Here is a 23,581-nt window from a genome sequence, read left to right as displayed (position 1 = left end):
TGTTTTGAGAAAAACTTCATGAAATATCCTTCGTCACAAATCATTTCAAGGCATTCACTATTTCTATCTAATTCATTTCAAGATTGTGTGACAGGAACTATCTCAAACTCTATCGAGTGCATTGAAAGAATCTTTGAATGAGATCATAAGTCAATGTCACTCATATGAAGAATTACCTTGCTACCTCCCAATTTATCTTATGCTCTAATGCATACCTTCAGGGGGAGCATGTTTTATCTTCGTAATTATCTCTCGTATTTAATTATCCTTCGCATTACATTCCATTCATTAACTATCCTTTGATGTGATCTGTTTTGTCAACAATCGTTCAAAAAGGGGAGATTGTTGGTGCAATATCTGCCTACCTGTGTTTTGGAGATTGTTGACAGAAACGGGTATGGAGTGATTTGTTTGCTAGTGCATACAGAGAGAAATAGGTCCATACAAAACCGAAGAGAATGCTGTCTCCGCTGCCAAGTTTGATTAACTTCACCGAAGTATATCTGTGTTGCAGAGAAGAATGGGCTACATTTGTTGGAGACATGTAGATGAGAAGATTGATATGAAGGAATTAACCCCTCAAACGTTTACTGCTGAAGCGAAGCATTTGGTTCGGTATTGTCGTCCGAAGAAATTGACTATAGCGAACGGAAGTCGAAGACAAATTTAAGACGTAGTATTCTTTTCGTCTTTTGTCTTTAGTTCATTTGAGTCATAGGATCTCCGTACTATTAAGAGGGGTGTAGGTTCTCAAAGCTTAGATCCGCTGTGATGCTTAGCCAAAACCTATGAAAGTTGTGAGAGAAATCTCTTTGTGTTCCGAGCAAGTACTTGCTAGCAAGAGACTGTGATCTTCGCTGCGAGAGATTTGTCTCAGAGCGAGGAGTTAGCATTGCTTGCTCCACAAGTAATGTTACCATTGTGCTCAAAATCCGACCGTTGGACTCGTGTCATTCGGCCATTGGCTGCTTTCGATGTCCAATTTGGTCATTTCCCATCAGGGAAGGCTGCGGCTATAAATAACCACCCGCTCCAACATTGTTCGTTGGCTGCTCCGCTTGAGATTTCTGAGAAGATTGATTTGAGCAACCCCTCTCCGAGTGATCTGAGTTTAAGATCCACCGAGAGAAAAATCAAGAGCCCAAACTTAGACAGGGGTTTAGCATCACAGTAGTTCTGAGTCAGAGTTCTTGTACCTATTACTCTTGAGAGTTGCGCACTCTCTAGACGGACAGGTTTCCGCTCGAGTGTTGAAGAGTTGTTGTCTTTACCGAGCTAGATCTTCAGCAAGCAAGAGTGATTGTGGTTTGCGAAGGTCGACCGAAGGTTTGGAGATCGCCAACAAGTATCTACCACGAGTGAAATCAACCAGAGTCTGATCAACTTTGAGTTGAAGGAGAATAGAGTGAAGAGAGTTTATCTTCCGTGTTAAGTCACAGCCCCTTGAACCAGACGTAGCTCTTTGGTAGAAGGGTGAACTGGTTTACCAAATCTCTCTGCCACCATCGAGCACCACTGATTCATTCTACTCTACTGCAATTCCTTCAGCGGTTTACTTTCATGCTCTGTGTTGATAGTTACCTGATCATTATCATATGTTGTATCCTTCATTTACATCATTCATCTCTATTGTTTTGCATTAGTTATCATTGTGTTCATCATGTTGCTTTCTCATCACTTGTTTTTGATTCATCACTGTCATATTCCTCGGTTCATCTGTGATATCATACTATAGTTTTATTTCACTGTGCATGTCATGTTTTATCTCATGTTACTTCATGTGGTTGTTTGTAGCATTACGAGCATTGTGATCAAACCTGTGTTACTACATGCCCGTGCCATAATTGCTTCCTACGTCGATGAACATGGTCCCCAACATCGTGTTTGATTGAGCTGTTTTCCTTTGTACCTTATTTCCGTTGCTGTGTTTGGGATCAGTTCAAAACTTTCGAAAGAAACTTTGAATCTCCCATTCACCCCCCCCCCCCCCCTCTGGTCGATATACTCTCGGTCCTAACAGACCTGACTGATACGGAGCCCGCAAACTCGTTTTTGCTTGATCCTTTGCACTCCCATCATTCATCATGGTTCTCTTGGATCCCTCTTTGGACAAGTAGTAGCAAGAGACTCCCCCCTAATCGCTGCTACCGGGAGCCCCTCCTGTCCAACAACAGGTGGTGTAGCGTTGCTGCTATGTGGTGCTGGAAGGGCCACGAGCTCCTTCTTTTTCTTCTCATTCACATCAAGCATGTCTTGGTCATAAACTGAGGAGGGATTCAGGCCTCCCCTGATCGGTTTTTACTTCAAAACAAATTGCTCTTTCTTACGTATCATCTCCAAGCGACGAAGAAGCTCGTCTTCATCTAGATCATGTTCCTCTCCAACTGCGGCAAAGTCGTCATACTCCTGCTCAGAAAAAATCATCCTGATGTTGGTTGTTGTTACCTCCACCTCTGTTGGTGCCTCGTCCATGGCCTCCCGACCGCAAGAAACGAGTAGCCCTTAGGTCCTTGAAATAGAGCTTCGACGACAATGAACACCATCCCCACATTTAGTGTACAGGTGCCCCAGCATGCCACATACGGTGCACCGGTCAGGTAAACGTTCATACTTCACCGCATAATCTGATGCTTGTTCTCTTTTACCATAGACACCGCATTCTTCACTGGTTTGCGAACATCCAACTTTACACTGGCTCTATAAAAAATTCTCTAGCGCAGCAAAAACATATTCCCCAACTTTAGATGCAAGGGGTTTCACCATAGAACTAAACCCATTAGGCCTTGTTCGGCTGCAGTGTATTTAATCCTCTAGTGGATTTAATACTCTAGAGGATTGGGTGACCCCCCACCCTACACCAAATCCGCTCGGGGACTAAATACATGTCACTATGCAATCCATGATGTATTAGGTTAATCCTCTACAGGAGTATCAATTAACAACAGGACTTTAGGTCGGCATCGCCAACGCCTTGCTGCAGGTAGAGAGAGAAAAGACAGTAGACAGGGGAGCAGGCACGCACAGAGATTGAAAGAGAGAACCAACCTGAAGATCTCGTCGCCGGCTGCCTCCTCTTCTCCGGCATGAGGTGGCGGGGGAGATTGGATCGGCCGGGCTCCATGGTTGTTCTGGGTCGCCGGCGAGCTCGTGCCTCTTCACCAGGTTATTGAGCTGACGGTTGAGGGGGGGATGCACGTCGCCTCCATCTGCTCCGGTAGTGTCTCGCTCCGCCGTCGCCAGATCAAGAGAGAGAGAGAGAGAGAGAGAGAGAGAGAGAGAGAGAGACAGCGTAACGTTTCGCGCGACGGTTTTGCTTCCACGGGGTGGGACGCGTGGGTCGTTTCCCGGCGATTTCCATGGGGTTTGGGAGGGATTTGGTCCAGACCGGGTCTAACCGAAGGCTGTCATCAGCGAGACCGGGATTCGACCCCGGCGGGGGCGAAACCCGCGTGGATCGGCGGGGTTTGCGCCCAATCCCGGTGGGGGTGGGGCTAACCGAACATAGCCTTAGGCATATCATGGATTTGGATCCAAATCTTGAAATCCAGGTCAATGGACGATGGTTTGGAGAAGCCACCGTATTCAGCAAGAAGAACCGAGTTACCAATGAAAGTCCAAGGTCCACCAGCCATGACCTTGTTCCAATCTCTGAGGCAATAAAAATAGGTTGTAAATAGATTATTCCCTAACGATCTGAACTTCAGGGTGTGAGCGAGATTCCAGGTAGTGCACATGTTCTTAAAGAACCAAAACTCGTTGTATTCCTTCACCATGCAAAACCCTAATGATAGCTAGCCAACGAATTGAATCAAGAGGAGGTAGATCCTCCTTTTCAAAAATCACATCATCAAGGTCTTCCTCAGAAAGCCCTAACATGTTCATCATCTTCTCCACATCATCCCTCTCACGTGAGCTTGATCCAAAAGCCATCACTTCCTTTGCAAGCCCTAGCAACAAACGGGAGTAAAAACTTTCTGAAACCACACACCCACGCCCACGAGAGAGAACCAACATGACTCCAAGGCTGGGTAGTGGTGCGAGGGTCACCCCTTAATCAGCCCGAGAGAAACTACCAGCGTTCTTGTGGTGGGACAAGGTCTCCAGGTCAACGGGGGCAGCGGGAAAGAAAACCCTAACGAGAGGGAAATTTCCTACCCCATGGTGTTGGCATGCTATTTATTAGTTTACTTTGGTTTTTTTGTTATCTGAAAAATAGAATAGCAGCTTTGTATACAAAAGGGGAGGGAGTACTCATGTGGAAGTTGGCCCCTATTTTGTTTCCGTTTCTTTTCTTGGGAAAAAAAGCTACGGGATATTTTATTAGAAAAAAGGTGATGGGATTTCTATGGAAACTCAGGTTATGTTTGGATCCGAAGGAATTGATCTTGTTTGGATTTGTATGAATTGGCGTTTGATAACCACAAGTTGGTTCGCTACAAATCGAACGTCGGATTTTTAAGCATGACAAATCGAACGTCCTAGATGGGCAAATTATGTTGTCATGAGAATGACAATTTCATTTAGCAAGAGTATGGCAACTTCTAGCTAAAAAATGATCGATTTGCCATGCTTAAAAATCTGACATCAGATTTTTGGAAGCTGCCTAGCCCGAGAGCCGAACTGGCTCTGGTCCGACTCTGCCTACATTATTCGAAATGAATTACCCGAAGGCAGGTCACAAGAATTGTTTAGCAAACATAGAACTTCATTCCAGTACTTCAATTGCGTGCCTCCTTGTCTTTTTGTTTGTAATGCTTTGCATCTTTCCACACCCAGAGAAGCTCAAGCTCGGGTTCTTAAGGAACACTCACATTGAGCATCTACCCGGCTTAGACAAACGAACTGAAGGCGCTATTTTCTCAACACCTACCCCAATAGTCTCAAGAAATAAACTCTAGTAAGGCGGTCGCGGTTTCCACAACGTAAGAGAAGGTGCCCGCGCCTCTTGGCTGCCATGTTTGGAAGATCAAAGGATGTTGCTCTGACTGAGGCTCTGAGCAGTTCCTCTGGTAGCTAAAAAGAGGCTTCCTTGGAAGAACTTATGCTCAGCAGTATCATTCAGTACAACAGAGCTAACATATAGCAAATCCATATTGTGCTCGATCTGATTCAAAGGCAGCATGGTATGTTATATGTAGACTGGATACAATAATCTCCATGCTGAGCGTCTAAAAATGTCACTCCCAACAACATACACGACAAAGCATGATGTAACATTTTAATTACCTTGCAAGCAGTTCAGTACATAGGACTCAAGGCGCTAACGGGCAATTAGCTGGCATCACAACTGGATGCAGCGACTTTAGTCTGCAGTCCAGCTTTGCTCCACAACCTCGCGTACTTTACGGTTGTATTCCCGCTTGTTCTCGCTGAATAGGCGGGCGGCTTCTGAGTTGGCAGGTGAATTTGGGTTTGGGTCGCAAAGCAGTGACTGTAATTATTCAATGCCAGGTCAGATACACAACAACTTTGCCAATATAACAAGATAAATTGGATTGCTTGACAGATAAAAATGACTAGTGATTTTCACATTTGTTGTTTAGTATCTGCTGCATCTAAGTCACTCTCACTGAAGCAACAAAAGCAGGTACAAGGACTGGTACGTATGGTTATGTTCTTTTTCAGATACTTGTATTTCACCGTCATGGCTGTACATTGTACAGCAAGCCTATAAGCAGATGGTCAGATAAATTTTGATATGAATTGTTTTACTATCTCCATTTACCGTTCATAACCAGCTACGTCAACAGGGAATGGGTACAGAAGTTAGCAATCTACTATTGGTAATTGATTTCTGGATTATTTCCCTGAGTGTACTGTTCCCTAAATCAAAACTTAAAACATACTCCCTCCGGTCCGGTGTGTAGGGCTCGTAGTGAAAATCTATTTGTTCCGAAACTGCTCAGGAGTAAGGCCCCGCAATCATTAATTAGCCTAATTAATCAGCATAGTTGGCGCTCTCTCTCCCCCTAGAATACTCCTGGGCTCACTCAGGTCCTTTTCCTCGGTGGTGTAAAACGGTTTCACGCATGCACATGTGAAAATGAATCTGCATGGATCGCTCACCTCCTCTTCCTGGTTGCATTCGCATGGATCGCTCGCCTCTTGTTCCCAAAAGCTAAAACGCTCGCATCCTCTACATATAAAAGCGACACCGGCGGTGATGGAAGGAGAAGGGGAGGGATGGACTTGGCCAGGTGATGCAAAATGGATTGAGAAAGTCACTGTTGTTGAGAATTGGGTGGAGTCTATGGAGATTGGAGATGCCGTGTTAGAGGAGGGTCAAGCCGTGGTCAAAGAGGAGGTTCATGCCGTGGTGGAGATGAAGGGTCATGCCATGGTGGAGGGCCATGCCGTGGTGGATGTGGAGGTAGATGCCGTGGTGGACGAGGACGGCCAAGGCGTGGTGGAAGAGGAGGTCCAAGTCGTGGTGGAAGAGGTTGGCCATGTCGTAGTGGAGGGCCAAGCCAAGGTTGATGACGCCGATGTCATTGAGCGTCGCCGTGCACGATGTTGGCTGATTATGATCGTCATCGTGCACGCATGGACGAGTTGTTTGCCCGGATTGAAGTCATCCACACCACTCGCTTGGTGCCCTCCGAACCCATCGCCGTGCTCTCTTCTACATGTGAAGCTTGCATATTTGCCCCGTTGCGCAACAAGTGTGGTGTGCAGGGAGCACTCGTTTTTTCTTTGCTATGGATGCAGGCTCTCGGTGTCAAAGGACTTGCGTCGTTGCGACGTGTGCAACAACCCTCTTCTTCCTCTCAACTATTGGCGCAAGGATTGTTCAATTACGGTGGGGCTTGATAAAGATGGCATATGCATTGCTTGCGGTCGCAACCCCTCCAATTATGTAGATGATGAAGAGGATGTGAAGTTTGTGCCGGATACCGAGGCTAATTAGGTTATGTATGCATGAAAATGGGTCATTCTATCTAAGTTTGAGATTGTGTTTTGATCATGGCATAGCCCTCCACCATGGCATAGCCCTCCGTCTCCACCACGGCATGAACCTCCTCTTCAACCATGGCTTGACCCTCCTCCAACAAGGCATCTCCAATCTCCATAGGACTCCACCCAATTCTCAACAACAGTATCGACTTTCTTGATCCATCTTGCACCACCCGGCCAAGTCCATCCCTCTGCTTCTCCTTCCATCACCGCCGGTGTTGCTTTTATACGTAGAGGATGCGAGCATTTCAGCGGGAAGCGGAGGCGAGCGATCCATGCGAATGCAACCAGGAAGAGGAGGCGAGAAATCCATGTAGATTCCTTTTCACATGTGCATGAGTGAAACTGTTTTACATCACTGGAAAAAATGGACTCGGGTGCGCCCAGGAGTTATTCTAGGGGAAGAGAGAGGGCCAGCTCCGCCGATTAATTAGGCTAATTAATGATTGCGGGCTAAATTTCTGAGTAGTTTCAGAACAAATAAATTTTCACTAGAATCCCTACACACCGGACCGCAGGGAGTAGTAGTTTCTACACGGAACAATTCACATGAATATCAAAGAAATATCAGTCAAGTTGGTGAGAATTAAAGAATCCTTGTTGGGTGGGTTTGCTCAGCATATTTCACGATAAAACTTCAAGTTGTAAGCAGCATGTTGCGAGAACTAGAGCTAGCAAGAATTGACTAGACTAATGATAGGGTGACATCTACCTGAATGGATGTCAATATAGCAGCTACATCATATATCGGGCTCCACTGGTTTTGGAGAATATCTAAACATATGCTTCCATCTGCATAAACTGCTTGCAGTAAAACAATATGTTAGGAAATAAAATGAATGGGAGCGAAAACGTAATGCCACTATAAGGTTCTTGCAACCAGAGAATAATTACAGAAGACGCAAAAAAAAGGGTCACTTTAAACACTATGTACTCTCAAATATGCTGTAAAGGCTGCACGGCTATTGGTCACCATCTAGAATTCTAATTATAGTAAACTAAACGTCACTAATACTGACATAAGAAAAGAGAAAGGCAAATTTGTCAACTCAAAGAAGCATTAGTTGAATCTGTACAATTGCTATCACATTCAGTGTTCTGAAACCACTACAATGAAGCATATAGAACCACAATTGAAGATTTCAGCATGTAGCAGGTAGGAACAGACCTTAAAATAGGAGAACGAAAACTTAAATCTCAGCAACTAGATCAACTTTGGATGAAAGTGATGCTAGCTTTTGGTATTTAATGTAAATCATTTTGATCAAATTAAATGGCTAGGATTAGTAGTTCCTGTTAACCTATTTTGTTGCAAGTTCGCATTTCATATGTTCTCTTGGAAACCTATATTTACTTTGGAGTGCTACATCAATACTTTACTAGGATCCTAGACTTAAAGAAGGAGATAACCCACAAGAATCAGTATTAACAAGGGCACAAAAGGCTTACTATTGGGATGAAACATTCGAGAAACAAACCGCACTGTAGGTGGCTTATTAGGATAATCTTCAGTAAACTGAAGTGTCAGCTTGAACGTACCTGACATAGTAAGCACAAAAGGCTTTACTGGTAACATGAAACCAATACATATTTCGTTTTAATAAACTACAAAATCCATGAACAAATATCATATATGACTAGATGACTCAACCCGAAAATTCAATACTGGTTCAGTTATAAACAAAAGGCTCAAAATTTAGTGAAAAAACATTAGAAATATGACAAGCAAGGACCAGAAAAGGAACATGAATAACAAACCCTAACTAACAGATGAGTTTAACATTTAAATAATTAATCCATCAGTTAGAAACTTAGAATGCACTGTCATTTACAAGTATTTAAAACATTATCAAACTACTTTATCAAATGTTTACACCCCAAACTTTCATATCGAGAGAAATCTGAAATGGCATTGCTTCAGTGAATTAGTAGACGTAAAACATATGAAGAGTTTGAATGTAAATTTGACATGAAAAATAGCTAAAGATATCTGGTAAAGATGTAAAATGTTTGCTACATGTTCCTAGGCTGAACATCAACAAGAGAAAATATCATGCAGATGAACCAGATGTTTTGGAGAGCTCAATAGAGCAGCATGAAGAAATAAGTGAAGTGTAGCCACGTCGATTTGGGTTCTTATTGGCACAGGAAGTAAATGGTAAGGTTCTTATTGGCACAGTAAGTAAATGGTAAGGTTCTTATTGGCACGGGAAGTAAATGGTTTCCTAGTTACATAAATCAACTGAGATATCAAGAAAGAAAACTATGTTAACATATTAATTATGTCAGGTACTGAAAACAGAGTAGAATGCATGATAACATGCTCATGAGTTTGTGATTATTCTCCCAACCACAATCTATAATAAACTTAAAGGCTATTAAATAAACTTACCACCATCCCAGGGAGTATCATCAGGACTGAAAAACAAGAGAACACAACATAAGGAGATGATACTTCAGTATGACTAACCTATATAAAGTATATATAAAATATAGAATCATGAAGCCGGCGTCTTACCCAAAAATTACAGCATTCCACAGCATTATATTGTTATCCTGAGGTGCACCACTTATGCCCGCAGGAGGATCCTGCATCAGTCGTTTGAAATCCCTCATCAGCCTCTTCCTTGCAGGGGTTGACATCGTCGCCTTCTGCAGAAACCATATCGCCAGATGACTTGAAAGGCAACGAAAGAAAAATCGTGAATTATATCCAATAGTGCTGCAGCATTAACAATTTTTTTTGCAAACCAAACAGCTCGTTTTCCACAAATCTTCTCTGCCTTCTATAAAAATATGGTACACAATTTGCGTACTCTCGAAGAAAAAAACTATTATTACCAACAAAGTTATGAGCTACTTTGACTACTCGTACGAATTATTCCAAAATTGTGCAATGTCTAAATAAACAGTAACTGTTAGTAATGATAGATGAACTTATGGGCATGTTCCTCTGATTTTGATTTGATGCATAAAACATAAAGCATATGCAATTCCATAGTCTGTCAACCGAACAGGATTTAGTATTGAGATTCCATGGCCAATTAAATGAGCTTCCAAACATGTGAATTCGTATTCATGTCCATTACAGTTTCCGCTCCGAATTGGAAATGAAACCAATTCAATACGGAGGTCTCCAATACAGAAATCTGAACAAAGAGTTAATAAATAAGAACTAAATGAAATGGACAAAACATAAAAAGATATAAAACTGGGTCGTCGTGTTATTGAATGTAAGTTTGGCCCATAATAAATGGAGGTGAGCTGCAACAGAGTGCAAACAGGTGAAACAATTGCATTCAAAATAATCTTCCCAGTGAACATCAGAACCATCTCAATCCTACCCTTCGATCGACAATTCCACGTGTCTTCTGGGAGAATTCCCGTCGCTAAGCAATCTCAGGCAAGCACCACGTTGTATGTGCTCAGATGATTAATTTTCTCCTGACTGGAGTCAAGCTAATGCAAAAAGCGACTGTGCTTCGTCAGGCAAAACGGATCGATCAAGCTACGTCTACAGCGCAGCGCAACTGCTCCCGTCATCGTACGCAATCACGAGTTAACGCCCAGACGAACGGAAGAATCAACGCAATTGCAGCCGATCGATCCACCAGATGGTAGACCAAGACCAATCGAGCAGAGCAGATACTGCGGATCATACCTCCGGCTCCGGGCGCCCCGGCAGATCCCGCGGGAATCGACTGCCGGACAACCAACGCCCCAGGCTCCACGGGCTATAGCATACTGCAGTGGAGTCGATCGGGTGGAGACGCCAGCGAACTAGGCCGGATCGGGGTGCAGAAGGTTTGTTCGACAACGGGAAGGGGGCGGAGGGGAATGGATTTGGGGCGAAGCGAGGAAGATGGCAGGAGTGGACGACAAATCACGATCAAACCTAGACATATGGGCCGTGCCTGGCGGACCGGCCCACGGATACGCGAAACAAAAGGACCGGGTCGGCCTTCAGCCTGCCACGAAACAAGGCCGCCGATCCCCTTTTTACGGATCGTGATCTTATCCCTTGAGATATGATATTATTTCTTTTAAAGGAGGATCTTGGTGCATCTAGACTAGGGTTGTGGGGACTTTCTCCACTACCCAAGTTCATGTGGATCCTCCATGTAGATGGGCCCTGATAACCCATAAGTATATGGGGTCAATTGTAGCTTTTTCGATAAGTAAGAGTGTCGAACCCAATGAGGAGCAGTAGAAAATGACAAGTGATTTTCAGCAAGATAATGTCTGCAAGTGCTAAAATTGTAAGTAGCGGAGTAGTTTGGTAGCAAGATAATTTGTAACGGCAAGTAACGACAGTAGTAACAAAAGTGCAGTAAGGTAGGTCAATCCTTTTGAGGCAAAGGATACGCCGAAACAGTCTCTTATGATAAGCAAAGTATTCTTGAGGGTACACGGAAATTTTATCTAGTCACTTTTATCATGTTGGTTTAATTCGTGTTTGCACTTTGATAATTTGATACGTGGGTGGGCCGGTGCTTAGGTGTTGTTCTTACTTGAACAAACCTCCTACTTATGATCAACCCTTTCGCAAGCATCCGCAACTACGAGAAAAGTATTAAGAATAAAGTCTAACCATATCATTAAATTTTTGGATCCAATCGGTCCCTTTTGGATCCAATCGGTCCCTTACGGAATAGCGCATAAACTGGGGTTTAAGTTTCTATCACTGTCGCAACCCATCATCTAATAATTACTCCACAATGCATTCCCTTAGGCCCAAATATGGTGAAGTATCATGTAGTCGATGTTCACATGACACCACTTAGAGAATGATAACATATCATCAAAATATCAAACACATATCAAGTTCACATGATTACTTGCAACATGATTTCTCCCGTGACCTCAAAAATGAAAGTAACTACTCACAAATGATAATCATGCTCAAGATCAGAGGGGTATTAAATAGCATAATGGATCTGAACATATAATATTCCACCAAATAAACCATATAATAATCAACTACAAGATGTAATCAACACTACTAGTCACCCACAAGCACCAATCTATAGTTTTGGTACAAAGATTGAACACAAAAGATGAACTAGGATTTGAGAGGAGTTGGTGATGTTAAAGATGTTGATGAAGATAGCCCTGCCCAAGATGGGAGAGTTGTTGGTGATGATGATGACGATGATTTCCCCCTCCGGGAGGGAAGTTCCCCCCTGTGAAATCGCTCCGTCGGAGGGCAAAAGTGCTCCTGCCCAAGTTCCGCCTCGAGGCGGCGGTGCTTCGTCCCGAAAGTCCTCCTCTTATTTATTTTTTTAGGTCAAAATGACTTATATACCAGAAGATGGACACCGAAGGTGGGCCGAGGAGGGCAGCACCCACCAGGGCGCCCCTGGGCCTCCTGGCGCGCCCAGGTGGGTTGTGCCCACCTGGTGGGCCCCCTCTGGTACTTATTTGCTCCAATAATTCTTAAATATTTCATAAAAATTCCTCGGGAAGTTTCAGCTCATTTTGAGTTGTGCGGAATAGGTAGCTTGACGTAGCTTTTTCAGGTCCAGATTTCTAGCCGCCAGAATTCTCCCCATTTGTGCATACTTTGCATATTATGAGAGAAAAGGCATTAGAATTACTCCAAAAAGCATTATTATACAATAAAACAACATAAATAACAGTAGGAAAACATGATGCAAAATGGACGTATCAGGCCCCACTTCGGAACCTTTTAGAACCTTCCCGATACAATACCGAAAAAACTCAAACTTTTTCCGGAACACCGATAACAACTTTCCATATATGAATCTTTACCTCCGGACTATTCCAGAGCTCCTCGTGATGTCCCGGATCCCATCCGGAACTCCAAACAACCTTCTGACTTTCCACTATTAATATCTCAATACTACCCAAACGTTAAGCGTGCGACCCTACGGGTTCAAAAATCATGTAGACATGACCGAGACTCCTCTCCGGTCAATAACAATAGCGGGACCTGGATGCCCATACTCAGTGCCGGAGCCAGGATTGGAGCAAGCCCCAGGCCTAAAAAAAATTTTGCCCCAAGGAAAAAAAATTAACGTCCATAAGGCTTTTAGCTACCATAAAAGAAACCCCATACAAAATATGTCTCAATTGCAAGAAAAATTTAGAATTTAAGCTCAATGCTTAATGGTACGACAAAATAGATAAAAACGTTTCAAGAACTACAAAGAACAGTATGTATAAAAAAGGTACCAAATCAATGATTTTCTTCATCAGTGCGTCACATAACCTCATCATTGGTGGAAGAAGAGCCAACACCTTCAAGACATGAAAAGAAAATTTTCATAAGAGAAGGCATAGATATCAAGTGAAAGAATTATCATTGATACAAATATGAACTTACCACTTCGACGAGGTAAAAGCCCTTTGCGAGACCTATATGATTGAAATCGATATACAATATCATCATCGCCAGTACTTGCAAATATATCTCACTCAATATAGCAAACCATCCTATAATTAAGCTAGTCATCACTCATCCTATTCCTCAACTCTGTCTTGATAATACTCATAGCTGAGAAAGCTCTTTCCACCGATGCGGTTGCAACAGGCAAAATTAATGCCAACTCAATGAGGCGATATACCAAAGGGAAAACAATGTGTCTACCAGTCTGAACCATCTTCACAGCAAGATTACCAAGGTCATTACAACTCAAAAAATTTGGATTAGCTCTCACATCCGCAATGAATGTTTCAAGCTGATTTCTAAGGACAAACGAAATCTCATATGTGGAGAAGTCATTAGCGTACATCTTAGCAAGTTCAACAAGTTTGTCTTCATCAAAAATAGCAAATGAGTTCCTTGGATCAAGATAAGCAATGTATCTTAACAATTGATTAGATCTCTCAGCAAAGCGGTTATTTAACTCAGTAATAACTTGGTCATGCACAACATTGAACAATTCATATCTAAAGCAATGATAATAAGTTACCATTTGACCGCCACGCCCCCTTGAACGACCTCGAGCTGGTATTGTATCATCCATGTTTGGTAATAGAATGCTATGTTTAAAACAAAATTCATTTGTCTCTTCCAAGAGCTGATCCCAACCATTTCTCTTATATCTTGAAGTTTCTGCAATGTGACCCCGATCAAGCTCACTGCAAGAACAATGTTTTGATCTTTCCTTTGCAAACATTGTGACAACTCATTAGTCTTGCCCAATAGTTTGATCATTAGATGCAACATGAAAACAAATTGAAGCTTTCCATCTGAGAAATCAAGCCACCTGATGTGCTTCTTTGTGCTAAATTTTCTGCATCATCATGAATGTTCTCTAACACTTGCAAAACAGATTTCCACATAGTTAGAAAGCGACACAAAGTTTTATGATGTGTGCCCCACCGTGTATCCCCAGGGCGTACAAGGTTGGTTGCTTGGTTTTTCCCTCTTCCTGAAAAAATTTCCCCAGACTCCAATTGGCTTACAATATTGTCATGTTGTTGTTGAGCTAGTTCATCATGTCTCTTACAAGAAGCATTGACGGTGTTGGCAATCAAAGTTATGTGGTTAAAGAAATCCATTACAGAGGAACAACACTTGGCAACAGCAACAACCACAAACTGCAACTGATGGGCAAAGCAATGGATATAAAATGCATAAGGATTTTCATCTTGTATCAACTTTTGCAACCCACGAAATTGCCCTCTCATGTTAGAAGCTCCACCGTACCCTTGCCCTCTCAATTTAGACATAGATAAACCATGTTCAAGAAACATACCATCCAAAGTTGCCTTTAGAGAAGCTGCTCTTGTGTCACCAACATGCTTAATCTGAATAAACCTCTCGATTGTGTACCCATACTGTTGACATACCTACATGAGACAAAGAGGCACAAGTAATCAACAACTAGGTGTTACTATTAGTAATGAACAAAACAACAATTAAAATAAAAAAATACTAAGTTACTAACCTTAAAAGCATAATCATTTGCTCTTTTATTGATGCATCTCTGGACTCATCAACAAGTAAAGAAAATTTCCTATCTCCAATATCAGCAATAATGGATTTGGTGGTCTCTTCTGCACAAGCTTGGCACAATTGAAACTGTATCTCATGTGAAGTCATCAAATGGTTCCCGCCTGCCCTATCAAGCAGAGTCCTAGCAATTGGATCCTTCTTCTTATACCAACTCATCAACTCCAAAAAGTTGCCCCTATTATTTGAGCTTGAACTCTCATCATGACCACGAAAAGCATGACCTTGTAATAGAAGAAATCTAATAACACCCAAAATAATGATAAGACGAGCTTTATAGTCTTATTCACTCTTTTTGCTACCACGATCCATCACATGTGTCACACATTGCCTTTGATTTTTGAAAGCCTCATACTGTTGTCTAGCTTTATTGTGAGCACTATCATGTTTACCAACATGTGTATCAAGAACACTAGGTCCATCCTTCCAATTTCTAAATCCTACCCTTGTGAATGCCTCAATACCATAATTTTCCGCTCTTGGTTGCTTAAAAAGAAAGCAATAGAAACAAAAGGCTGCTTCTTTAGCAACACTATATTCCAACCAATCGCCATGGTTCTTAAACCAATTAGCACGAAAGCTTCTTTTCTTTGAAGACTTGCCTTGGGGTGTTTTTTTATATTTATGATCAGTTGGTTGGCATGGACCCATATTTATATAAATCCTTCTAGCAGCATCTCTAATGTTTGGATCTAAGCTTTCAATTGGTTTCCTAAGACCAGGATCAGGTTCAATATCACCTTTACGGAATTGATCACGGGCATCAGCGGGATTACCAAGATTTTTACTCTCTGGAGTTGACATTGCAGGTGGATCACTTGAAGTCGAAGGCGGTGGTCCCATTCCAATGGTATTTTCAATTTCAGGTGTTGATTAAGCCCCCTCTGTCGCTTGATTCCCTCCATCTAAAATGATAGGTATGGACATGCTCGTTGCAGACAGCGGTGAAAATAATCTCTTCATCTTGTTTTTCTACAATATGAAATGAAATTCGCAATTACATTAATTTCAGTTCAACAATACACTAGATATATGACTTGATACACATACACACATTATTCCAATTAAGAGCAGTTTATATACATTGATACACACCGACGTTGTAGAACATGATACGAGCAGAAGCATCAGCTATCAAGGGAAACCGGAAAAGCATAAAAAAATACCAAGGTGGGGCAGTCAAGAAGCGGTAGATTGGGCGAACAGCGCACTGCGCACATGAGGGATGTCCAGCAGTAGCCGAGACGGCGGCGAACGCCGGCGCCGACGGCTGGAGTGAGCGCTGGAGTCTGGACTCTGCACTTCTGCAGATTGATCTTGCGTGCGTCGTGTTCGCGTTAGATCGCTGGCGGCCTTGCGATCGCTGGCGTCTCCTGAAGATTTGTGATGTGTGTGCGCTCGTCAGTTTCCTATTTTCCTGTTGCGCGTGCGTGAGTTGGAGATCTCCTTGTGCTCTTTTTTTCCAAGGGAAGTCTCCTTGTGCTCGCGCGTCTGTTTCAGGAGGTGAGACAACAAATGCCGCTCTGGGCCTTCGTTTTACTGGGTTCTGCACCCCGGGCCTGCATAAAATCATACATATATAATAGGCTAGTAAAAATTCTACACCCCGGGCCTGGGCCCTGGGTGCCTGGGGACCAGCTCCGCCCCTGCCCATACTGATTCCTACATATTCCACGAAGATCTTTATCGGTTGAACCACGATGTCAAGGATTCAGTTAATCCCGTATACAATTCCCTTTGTCCGACGATATGTTACTTGCCCGAGATTCAATCGTTGGTATCTCCATACCTAGTTCAATCTTGTTACCGGCAAGTCTCTTTACCTGTTCCGTAATACAAGATCCCGTGACCAAACTCATTAGTCACATGCTTGCAAGCTTCTTGTGATGTTGTATTACCGAGAGGGCCCGAGATACCTCTCCGTCATATGGAGTGACAACTCCCAGTCTTGATCCATGCCCACTCAACAGACACCCTCGAAGATACCTGTAGAGCATCTTTATAGTCACTCAGTTACGATGTGACGATTGATACACACACATGGTACTCCTCCGGTGTTAGTGAGTTGCATGATCTCGTGGTCATAGGAACATATACTTGACATGCAGAAAATGATAGCAATAAACTTGATACGATCATATGCTACGTTCATAGTTTGGGTCTTGTCCATCACATCATTCTCCTCATTATGTGATTCCATTATCAAATGACAACTCATGTCTATGACTAGGAAACCATAGCCATCTTTGATCAACGAGCTAGCCCGGTAGAGGCTCACTAGGGACATGTTGTTGTCTATGCATCCACACATGTATTTGAGTTTTCAATCAATACAATTATAGCATGGATAATAAACGATTATCATGAACGAGGAAATATAATAATAACCAGTTTATTATTGCCTGTAGGGCATATTTCCAATAGTCTCCCACTTGCACTAGAGTCAATAATCTAGTATTACATGGTAATGAATCTAATACCGACAGAGTCCTGGTGTTGATCATGTTTTACCCGTGGAAGAGGTTTAGTTAACGAATCTGCAACATTCAGATCCGTATGTACTTTGCAAATGTTTATGTACTCCTCCTTGATCGCATCACAGATGGAATTGAAGCGTCGATTTATGTGTCTGGTCCTCTTGTGAAACCTTGGTTCCTTGGCCAGAGCAATGGCACCAGTGTTGTCACAGAATATAGTCATTGGGTTCAGTGCACTAGGCACAACTCCAAGATCTATTATGAATTGCTTCATCCAGACACCTTCCTTTGTTGCCTTTGAGGCAGCTATGTACTCCGCTTCGCATGTAGAATCAGCTACCACACTTTGCTTGGAACTGCACTAGCTCACCGCTCCCCCATTTAGAATATATATGTATCCGGTTTGACACTTAGCGTCATCCGAATCAGTGTCAAAGCTTGCATCGACGTATCCCTTTACGACGAGCTCTTGATCACCTCCATAAACGAGAAACATTTCCTTAGTCTTTTTCAGGTACTTAAGGATATTCTTGACTGATGTCTAGTGTTCCACTCCTGGATCACTTTGAAACCTTCCGGCCATACTTATGGCAAGGCTGACATCTGGTCTTGTGCACAACATCGCATACATGATAGAGCCTATGGCAGAAGCATAGGGGATGACACTTATCTTCTCTCTATCCTCAAAAGTCGATGGCCATTGAGTCTTACTCAACTTCACACCTTGCAAAACAGGCAAGAACCCCTTCTTGGACTGTTCCATTTTGAACTTCTTCAAAATCTTATCAAGGTATGTGCTTTGTGAAAGTCCTATTAAGCGTCTCAATCTATCTCTATAGATCTTGATGCCTAATATGAAAGTAGCTTCTCCTGGGTCCTTCATTGATAAACTCTTGTTCAAATATTCCTTCACATTTTCCAAGAGTTCTATATTGTTTCCAATTAGCAATATGTCATCCACATATAATATTACAAACGCTATAGAGATCCCACTCAATTTCTTGTAAATACAAGCTTCTCCATAAACTTGTATAAACCCAAACGCTTTGATCACCTCATCAAAGCAAAGATTCCAACTCCGAGATGCTTGCACCAATCCATAAATGGATCACTGGAGCTTGCATACTTTGTCAGCATTCTCTGGATCGACAAAACCTTCTGGTTGCATCATATACAACTCTTCCTTAAGGAAACCATTAAGGAACACTGTTTTGACATCCATCTGCCAGATTTCATGATCGAAAAATGCAGCTATTGCCAACATGATTCTGATGGACTTAAGCATCACTACGTGTGAGAAAGTCTCACCATAGTCAACTCTTTGAACTTGTGAAAACCCCTTTGCCACAAGTCGAGCTTTATAGACGGTGACATTACCATCCGCGTCCATCTTCTTCTTGAAGATCCATTTATTCTGGATGGCCTTTCGCCCTTCAGGTAATACTTCCAAAGTCCATACTTTGTTTTCATACATGGATCCCATCTTAGATTTCATGGCCTCTAACCATTTGTCGGAATCCGGGCCCACCATTGCTTCTCCATAGCTCGTAGGTTCATCATTGTCCAACAACATGACCTCTAAGACAGGGTTACCGTACCATTCAGGAGTAGTACGTATCCTTGTCGAACTACGAGGTTCGATAGTAACTTGATCCGAAACTTCATGATCACTATCATTAGCTTCCTCTTCAACTGACATAGGTGCCACAGAAACATCTTTCTATGATGTGCTACTCTCTGGTTGAAGTGAAGGTTCAACAACCTCATCAAGTTCTATCTTCCTCCTACTCAATTCTTTGAGAAACTCTTTCTCAAGAAAGGACCCGTTCTTAGTGACAAACACTTTGCCCTCAGATCTGAGATAGAAGGTATACCCAATCGTCTCCTTTGGGTATCTTATGAAGACTAATTTGTCCGCTTTGGGTTCGAGGTTTTCTGGCTGAAGCCTTTTGACATAAGCATCGCAACCCCAAACCTTAAGAAACGACAGCTTAGGTTTCTTGCCAAACCATATAGTTCATACGGCGTCGTCTCTACGGACTTAAATGGTGCCCTATTTGAAGTGAATGTAGTTGTATCTAATGCATAACCCCAAAACGAGAGTGGCAGATCGGTAAGGGACATCATAGATCGCACCATATCCAATAAGGTACGATTACGACGTTCGGACACACCATTACGCTGTGGTGTTCCAGGTGGCGTCAGTTATAAAATAATTCCACATTGTCTTAAGTGATTGCCAAACTCATAACTCAGATACTCTCCCCTTCGATCATATCATAGGAATTTAATCTTCTTGTTATGATGATTCTCAACTTCACTCTGAAATTGCTTGAACTTTTCGAACGTTTCAAACTTATGCTTTATTAGTAAATATACCCATATCTACTCAAATCATCGGTGAAGGTGAGAAAGTAACGATATGCACCACGCGCGTCAACACTCATCAGACCGCACACATTAGTATGTATGATTTCCAACAAGTCACTTGCCTATTCCATTGTTCCAGTATGAGGCATGGTTTGCATGTGTCAAGTGTTCAAAATCAAAATCAAGTGACTCCAAAAGTCCATCAGCATGGAGTTTCTTCATGCGCTTTACACCAATATGACCTAAGCAGCAGTGCCACAAGAAAGTGGTACTATCATTATCAACTCTACATCTTTTTGGCATCAATGTTATGAACATGTGTGTTATCACTATCGAGATTCAATAAGAATAAACCCCTCACATTGGGTGCATGACCATAAAAGATATTACTCATATAAATAGAACAACCATTATTCTCTGATTTAAATGAGTAATCGTCTCGCATTAAGCAAGATCCAGATATAATGGTCATGCTCAACGCAGACACTAAATAACAATTATTCATGTTTATCACTAATCCCGATGGTAATCGAAGAGCGAGCGTGCAGGTGGTGATCACATCAACCTTGGAACCATTTCCCATGTGCGCATCACTTCGTCCTTCGCCAGCCTTCATCTATTCCGTAGTTCCTGATTGGAGTTGCAAATGTGAGCAACCGCACCGGTATCAAATATCTAGGCACTACAATGAGAGCTGGTAAGGTACACATCAATAACATGTATATCATATATACCTTTGTTGACGTTGGCTCCCTTCTTGTCGGCCAGATACTTGGGGCAATTCCGCTTCCAATGGCCAGTTCCCTTGAAATAGAAACACTCATTTTCCAGCTTGGGTCCAGCCTTGGGTTTCTTCACGGGAGGAGCAACTGCTTTGCCACCCTTCTTGAAGTTTCCCTTCTTTCCCTTGCTCTTCTTGAAACTAGTGGTTTTATTGACCAACAACACTTGGTGCTCCTTCTGGATGTCTGACTCAGCGACTTTCAGCATCGCGAACAGCTCGAAGACTGACTTGTTCATCCCTTGCATGTTATAGTTAAACACAAAGCTCTTGTAGCTAGGTGGTAGCGATTGAAGAACTCTGTCAGTGACCGCCTCAGGTGGGAGCTCAACTCCCAACTCAGCCAGACTGTTGTAATACCCAGACATTCCGAGTATGTGCTCACTGACAAAGCCATTCTCCTCCATTTTGCAGGTATAGAACTTATCGAAGGTCTCATACCTCTCAATCCGGGCATTTTTCTCAAAAATAAACTTCAACTCCTAGAACATGTCATATGCTCCATGACATTCAAAACGCCTTTGAAGTCCCGGTTCTAAGCCATACAACATGGTGCACTGAACTATTGAGTAGTTATCAACACACAACTACTAGGCGTTCAGAACGTCCATAGTCATTGGAGGGGGTGGCGCACCAAGCGGTGCTTCAAGGACATAAGACTTTTGGGCAGCCGTGAGGATAATCCTCAGATTATGAGCCTAGTACACAAAGTGGCTTCCATCATCTTTCAGCTTAGCTTTTTCTAGGAACGCATTGAAATTCAGGGAAGCTACTGTGCGAGCCATTGATCTACAACATAATTTGCAAAGACACCTTAGACTATTGTTCAAGATAAAGAGTTCAATTAATCATACTCCCTCCATTTACTTATAAAAGGACACTATGGAATATACTTTTTTGCATCTATGCAAGGCCACCAACAGTAATCGAGGCAAAATTAATGATATTGTTTCATACTAGCAACATGTTTAATTCTCACATGCATGCAGTCATAATGACAGTAAGCTACTTCCTCCACTTATTTTCTTGCATACATGAGGTGTATTAATGATCCTAGTAAATAAAAAGAAAAACTAACTTACAAAGATAGGCATTAAATTTTACATTGGTACTTGTAATCTGAGTTTGTGGCCTTGTATATAAAAATGGAGGGAGTATTACCTAAGAACTCCCACTCAAATCAACATCCCTCTGGTTGTCCAAGTGTAACATGATCCAAATTCACCAACCCAAGTCGGATCATCACGTGAGATGAGATGGTTTAAATGGTGAACATCTCCATGTTGATCATATCTACTATATGACTCATGTTTGACCTTTCGGTCTCTTGTGTTCCGAGGCCATGTCTGTACATGCTAGGCTCATCAAGTTTAACCCAAGTGTTCCGCATGTGCAAAAACTAGCTTGCACCAATTGTATGCGAACATAGAGTCTATCACACCCGGTCATCACGTGGTGCTTCAAAATGACGAACTTTCGCAACGGCGCACACTTGGGGAGAACACAATTTTATCTTGAAATTTTAGTGAGGGATCACCTTACAATGCTACCGTCGTCCTAAGCAAAATAAGATGCATAAAAGGATTAACATCACATGCAAATCATAAGTGACATGATATGGCCATCATCTTGCGCTTTTGATCTCCATCTTCAAAGCACTGGCATGATCTCCATCGTCACTGGCATGACACCATGATCTCCATCATCATGTAGCCATTGGGGTTATCACGCCAACCATGCTTCTACAACTATTGCTACCGCTTAGCGATAAAGTAAAGCATTACATAGCGCTTAATGATTGACACGTAGGTCATACAATAATTAAAAACAGCCCTATGGCTCCTGTCGGTTTCCGTATTCATCGACATGCAAGTCTTGATAATCTATACAAAACATGATCATCTCATACATCAAATATATTTCATTATGTCCTTGGCCATATCATATCACAACATACCCCGCAAAAACAAGTTAGACGCTCTCTACTTTGTTGTTGCGTGTTTTACGTGGCTGCTATGGGCAACTAGTAAGAACCATTCTTACCTACGCAAAGCCACAAGGTGATATACAAGTTGCTATTTAACCTTCTAAAAGAACCGCCTTTGTCGAATCCGATTCAACTAAGGTGGGGAGAGACAGACACCCTCTAGCCATCTTTATGCAACAAGTTGCATGTCAGTCGATGGAACCGGCTCATGTACGTGGACATGTAAAGTTGGTCCAGGCCACTGATACGTCTCCGTTGTATCTATAATTTTTGATTGTTTCATGCCAATATTATACAACTTTCACATACTTTTGGCAACATTTTATATGATTTATTGGACTAACCTATTGATCTAGTGCCTAGTGCCAGTTCCTGTTTGTTGCATGTCTTTTGTTTCGCAGAATATCCATATCAAACAAAGTCCAAAACGCGATAAAAATTTACCGAGAATTATTTTGGAATATATGAGTGATCTTTGGGACTTGGAATCAACGCAAACGGGGGCCCACAGCTACCAGAAGACACTTGGGCGCGCCCTAGGGCCCAGGCGCTCCGTGGTGGGTTGTGCTCACCTCGTACATCATTGGAGATCTACTTCGAGCGCAAGGAATCTTATATCCGAAAAAAATCATGTTAAAATCTCAGCGCAATCGGAGTTACGGATCTCCGGGAATATAAGAAACGGTTTCCGGCCAGAAAACAGGAGCGTGAAACAGAAGAGAACAGAGAGGGAGATCCAATCTCAGAGGGGCTCCCGCCCCTCCACCGCCATGGAGGCCATGGACCAGAGGGGGAACTTTCCTCCCATCTAGGGGGGGGGGGGGGAAGAAGAAGAAGAAGAAGAAGAAGAAGAAGAAGAAGGGGGGCTCTCTCCCCCTCTCTCCCGACGGCGCTGGAGTGCCGCCGGGGCTAGGATCATGACGACGATCTACATCAACAACCTTGCTACCCTCAACACCAACTTTCTCCCACTCTATGCAGCGGTGTAACACCCCTTCTCCCTGATGTACTCTACTTAAACATGGTTCTCA

At 42.6% G+C, this 23,581-nt stretch overlaps 1 protein-coding gene across 1 annotated transcript; it reads right to left on the bottom strand.

The window, feature by feature from the left end:
- Positions 1-5,025: 5,025 nt before the first annotated feature.
- Positions 5,026-10,879, bottom strand: LOC123115130 (ubiquitin-conjugating enzyme E2 2). The gene is made up of 6 exons (XM_044536383.1): positions 10,616-10,879; positions 9,473-9,606; positions 9,347-9,372; positions 8,404-8,493; positions 7,667-7,755; positions 5,026-5,431 (listed from the first exon to the last, which is right to left on the bottom strand). The coding sequence occupies exons 2-6, from the start codon at positions 9,595-9,597 to the stop codon at positions 5,303-5,305; spliced, it is 459 nt and encodes a 152-aa protein (XP_044392318.1). The 5' UTR covers positions 9,598-9,606; positions 10,616-10,879; the 3' UTR covers positions 5,026-5,302.
- Positions 10,880-23,581: the final 12,702 nt, after the last annotated feature.

Source organism: Triticum aestivum, chromosome 1B, assembly GCF_018294505.1.
Source record: "Triticum aestivum cultivar Chinese Spring chromosome 1B, IWGSC CS RefSeq v2.1, whole genome shotgun sequence".
Classification (NCBI taxonomy): Eukaryota; Viridiplantae; Streptophyta; class Magnoliopsida; order Poales; family Poaceae; genus Triticum; species Triticum aestivum.
The sequence above is the reverse complement of the archived record's forward strand: the minus strand, read 5'-3'. Positions and strand labels throughout refer to the sequence as shown.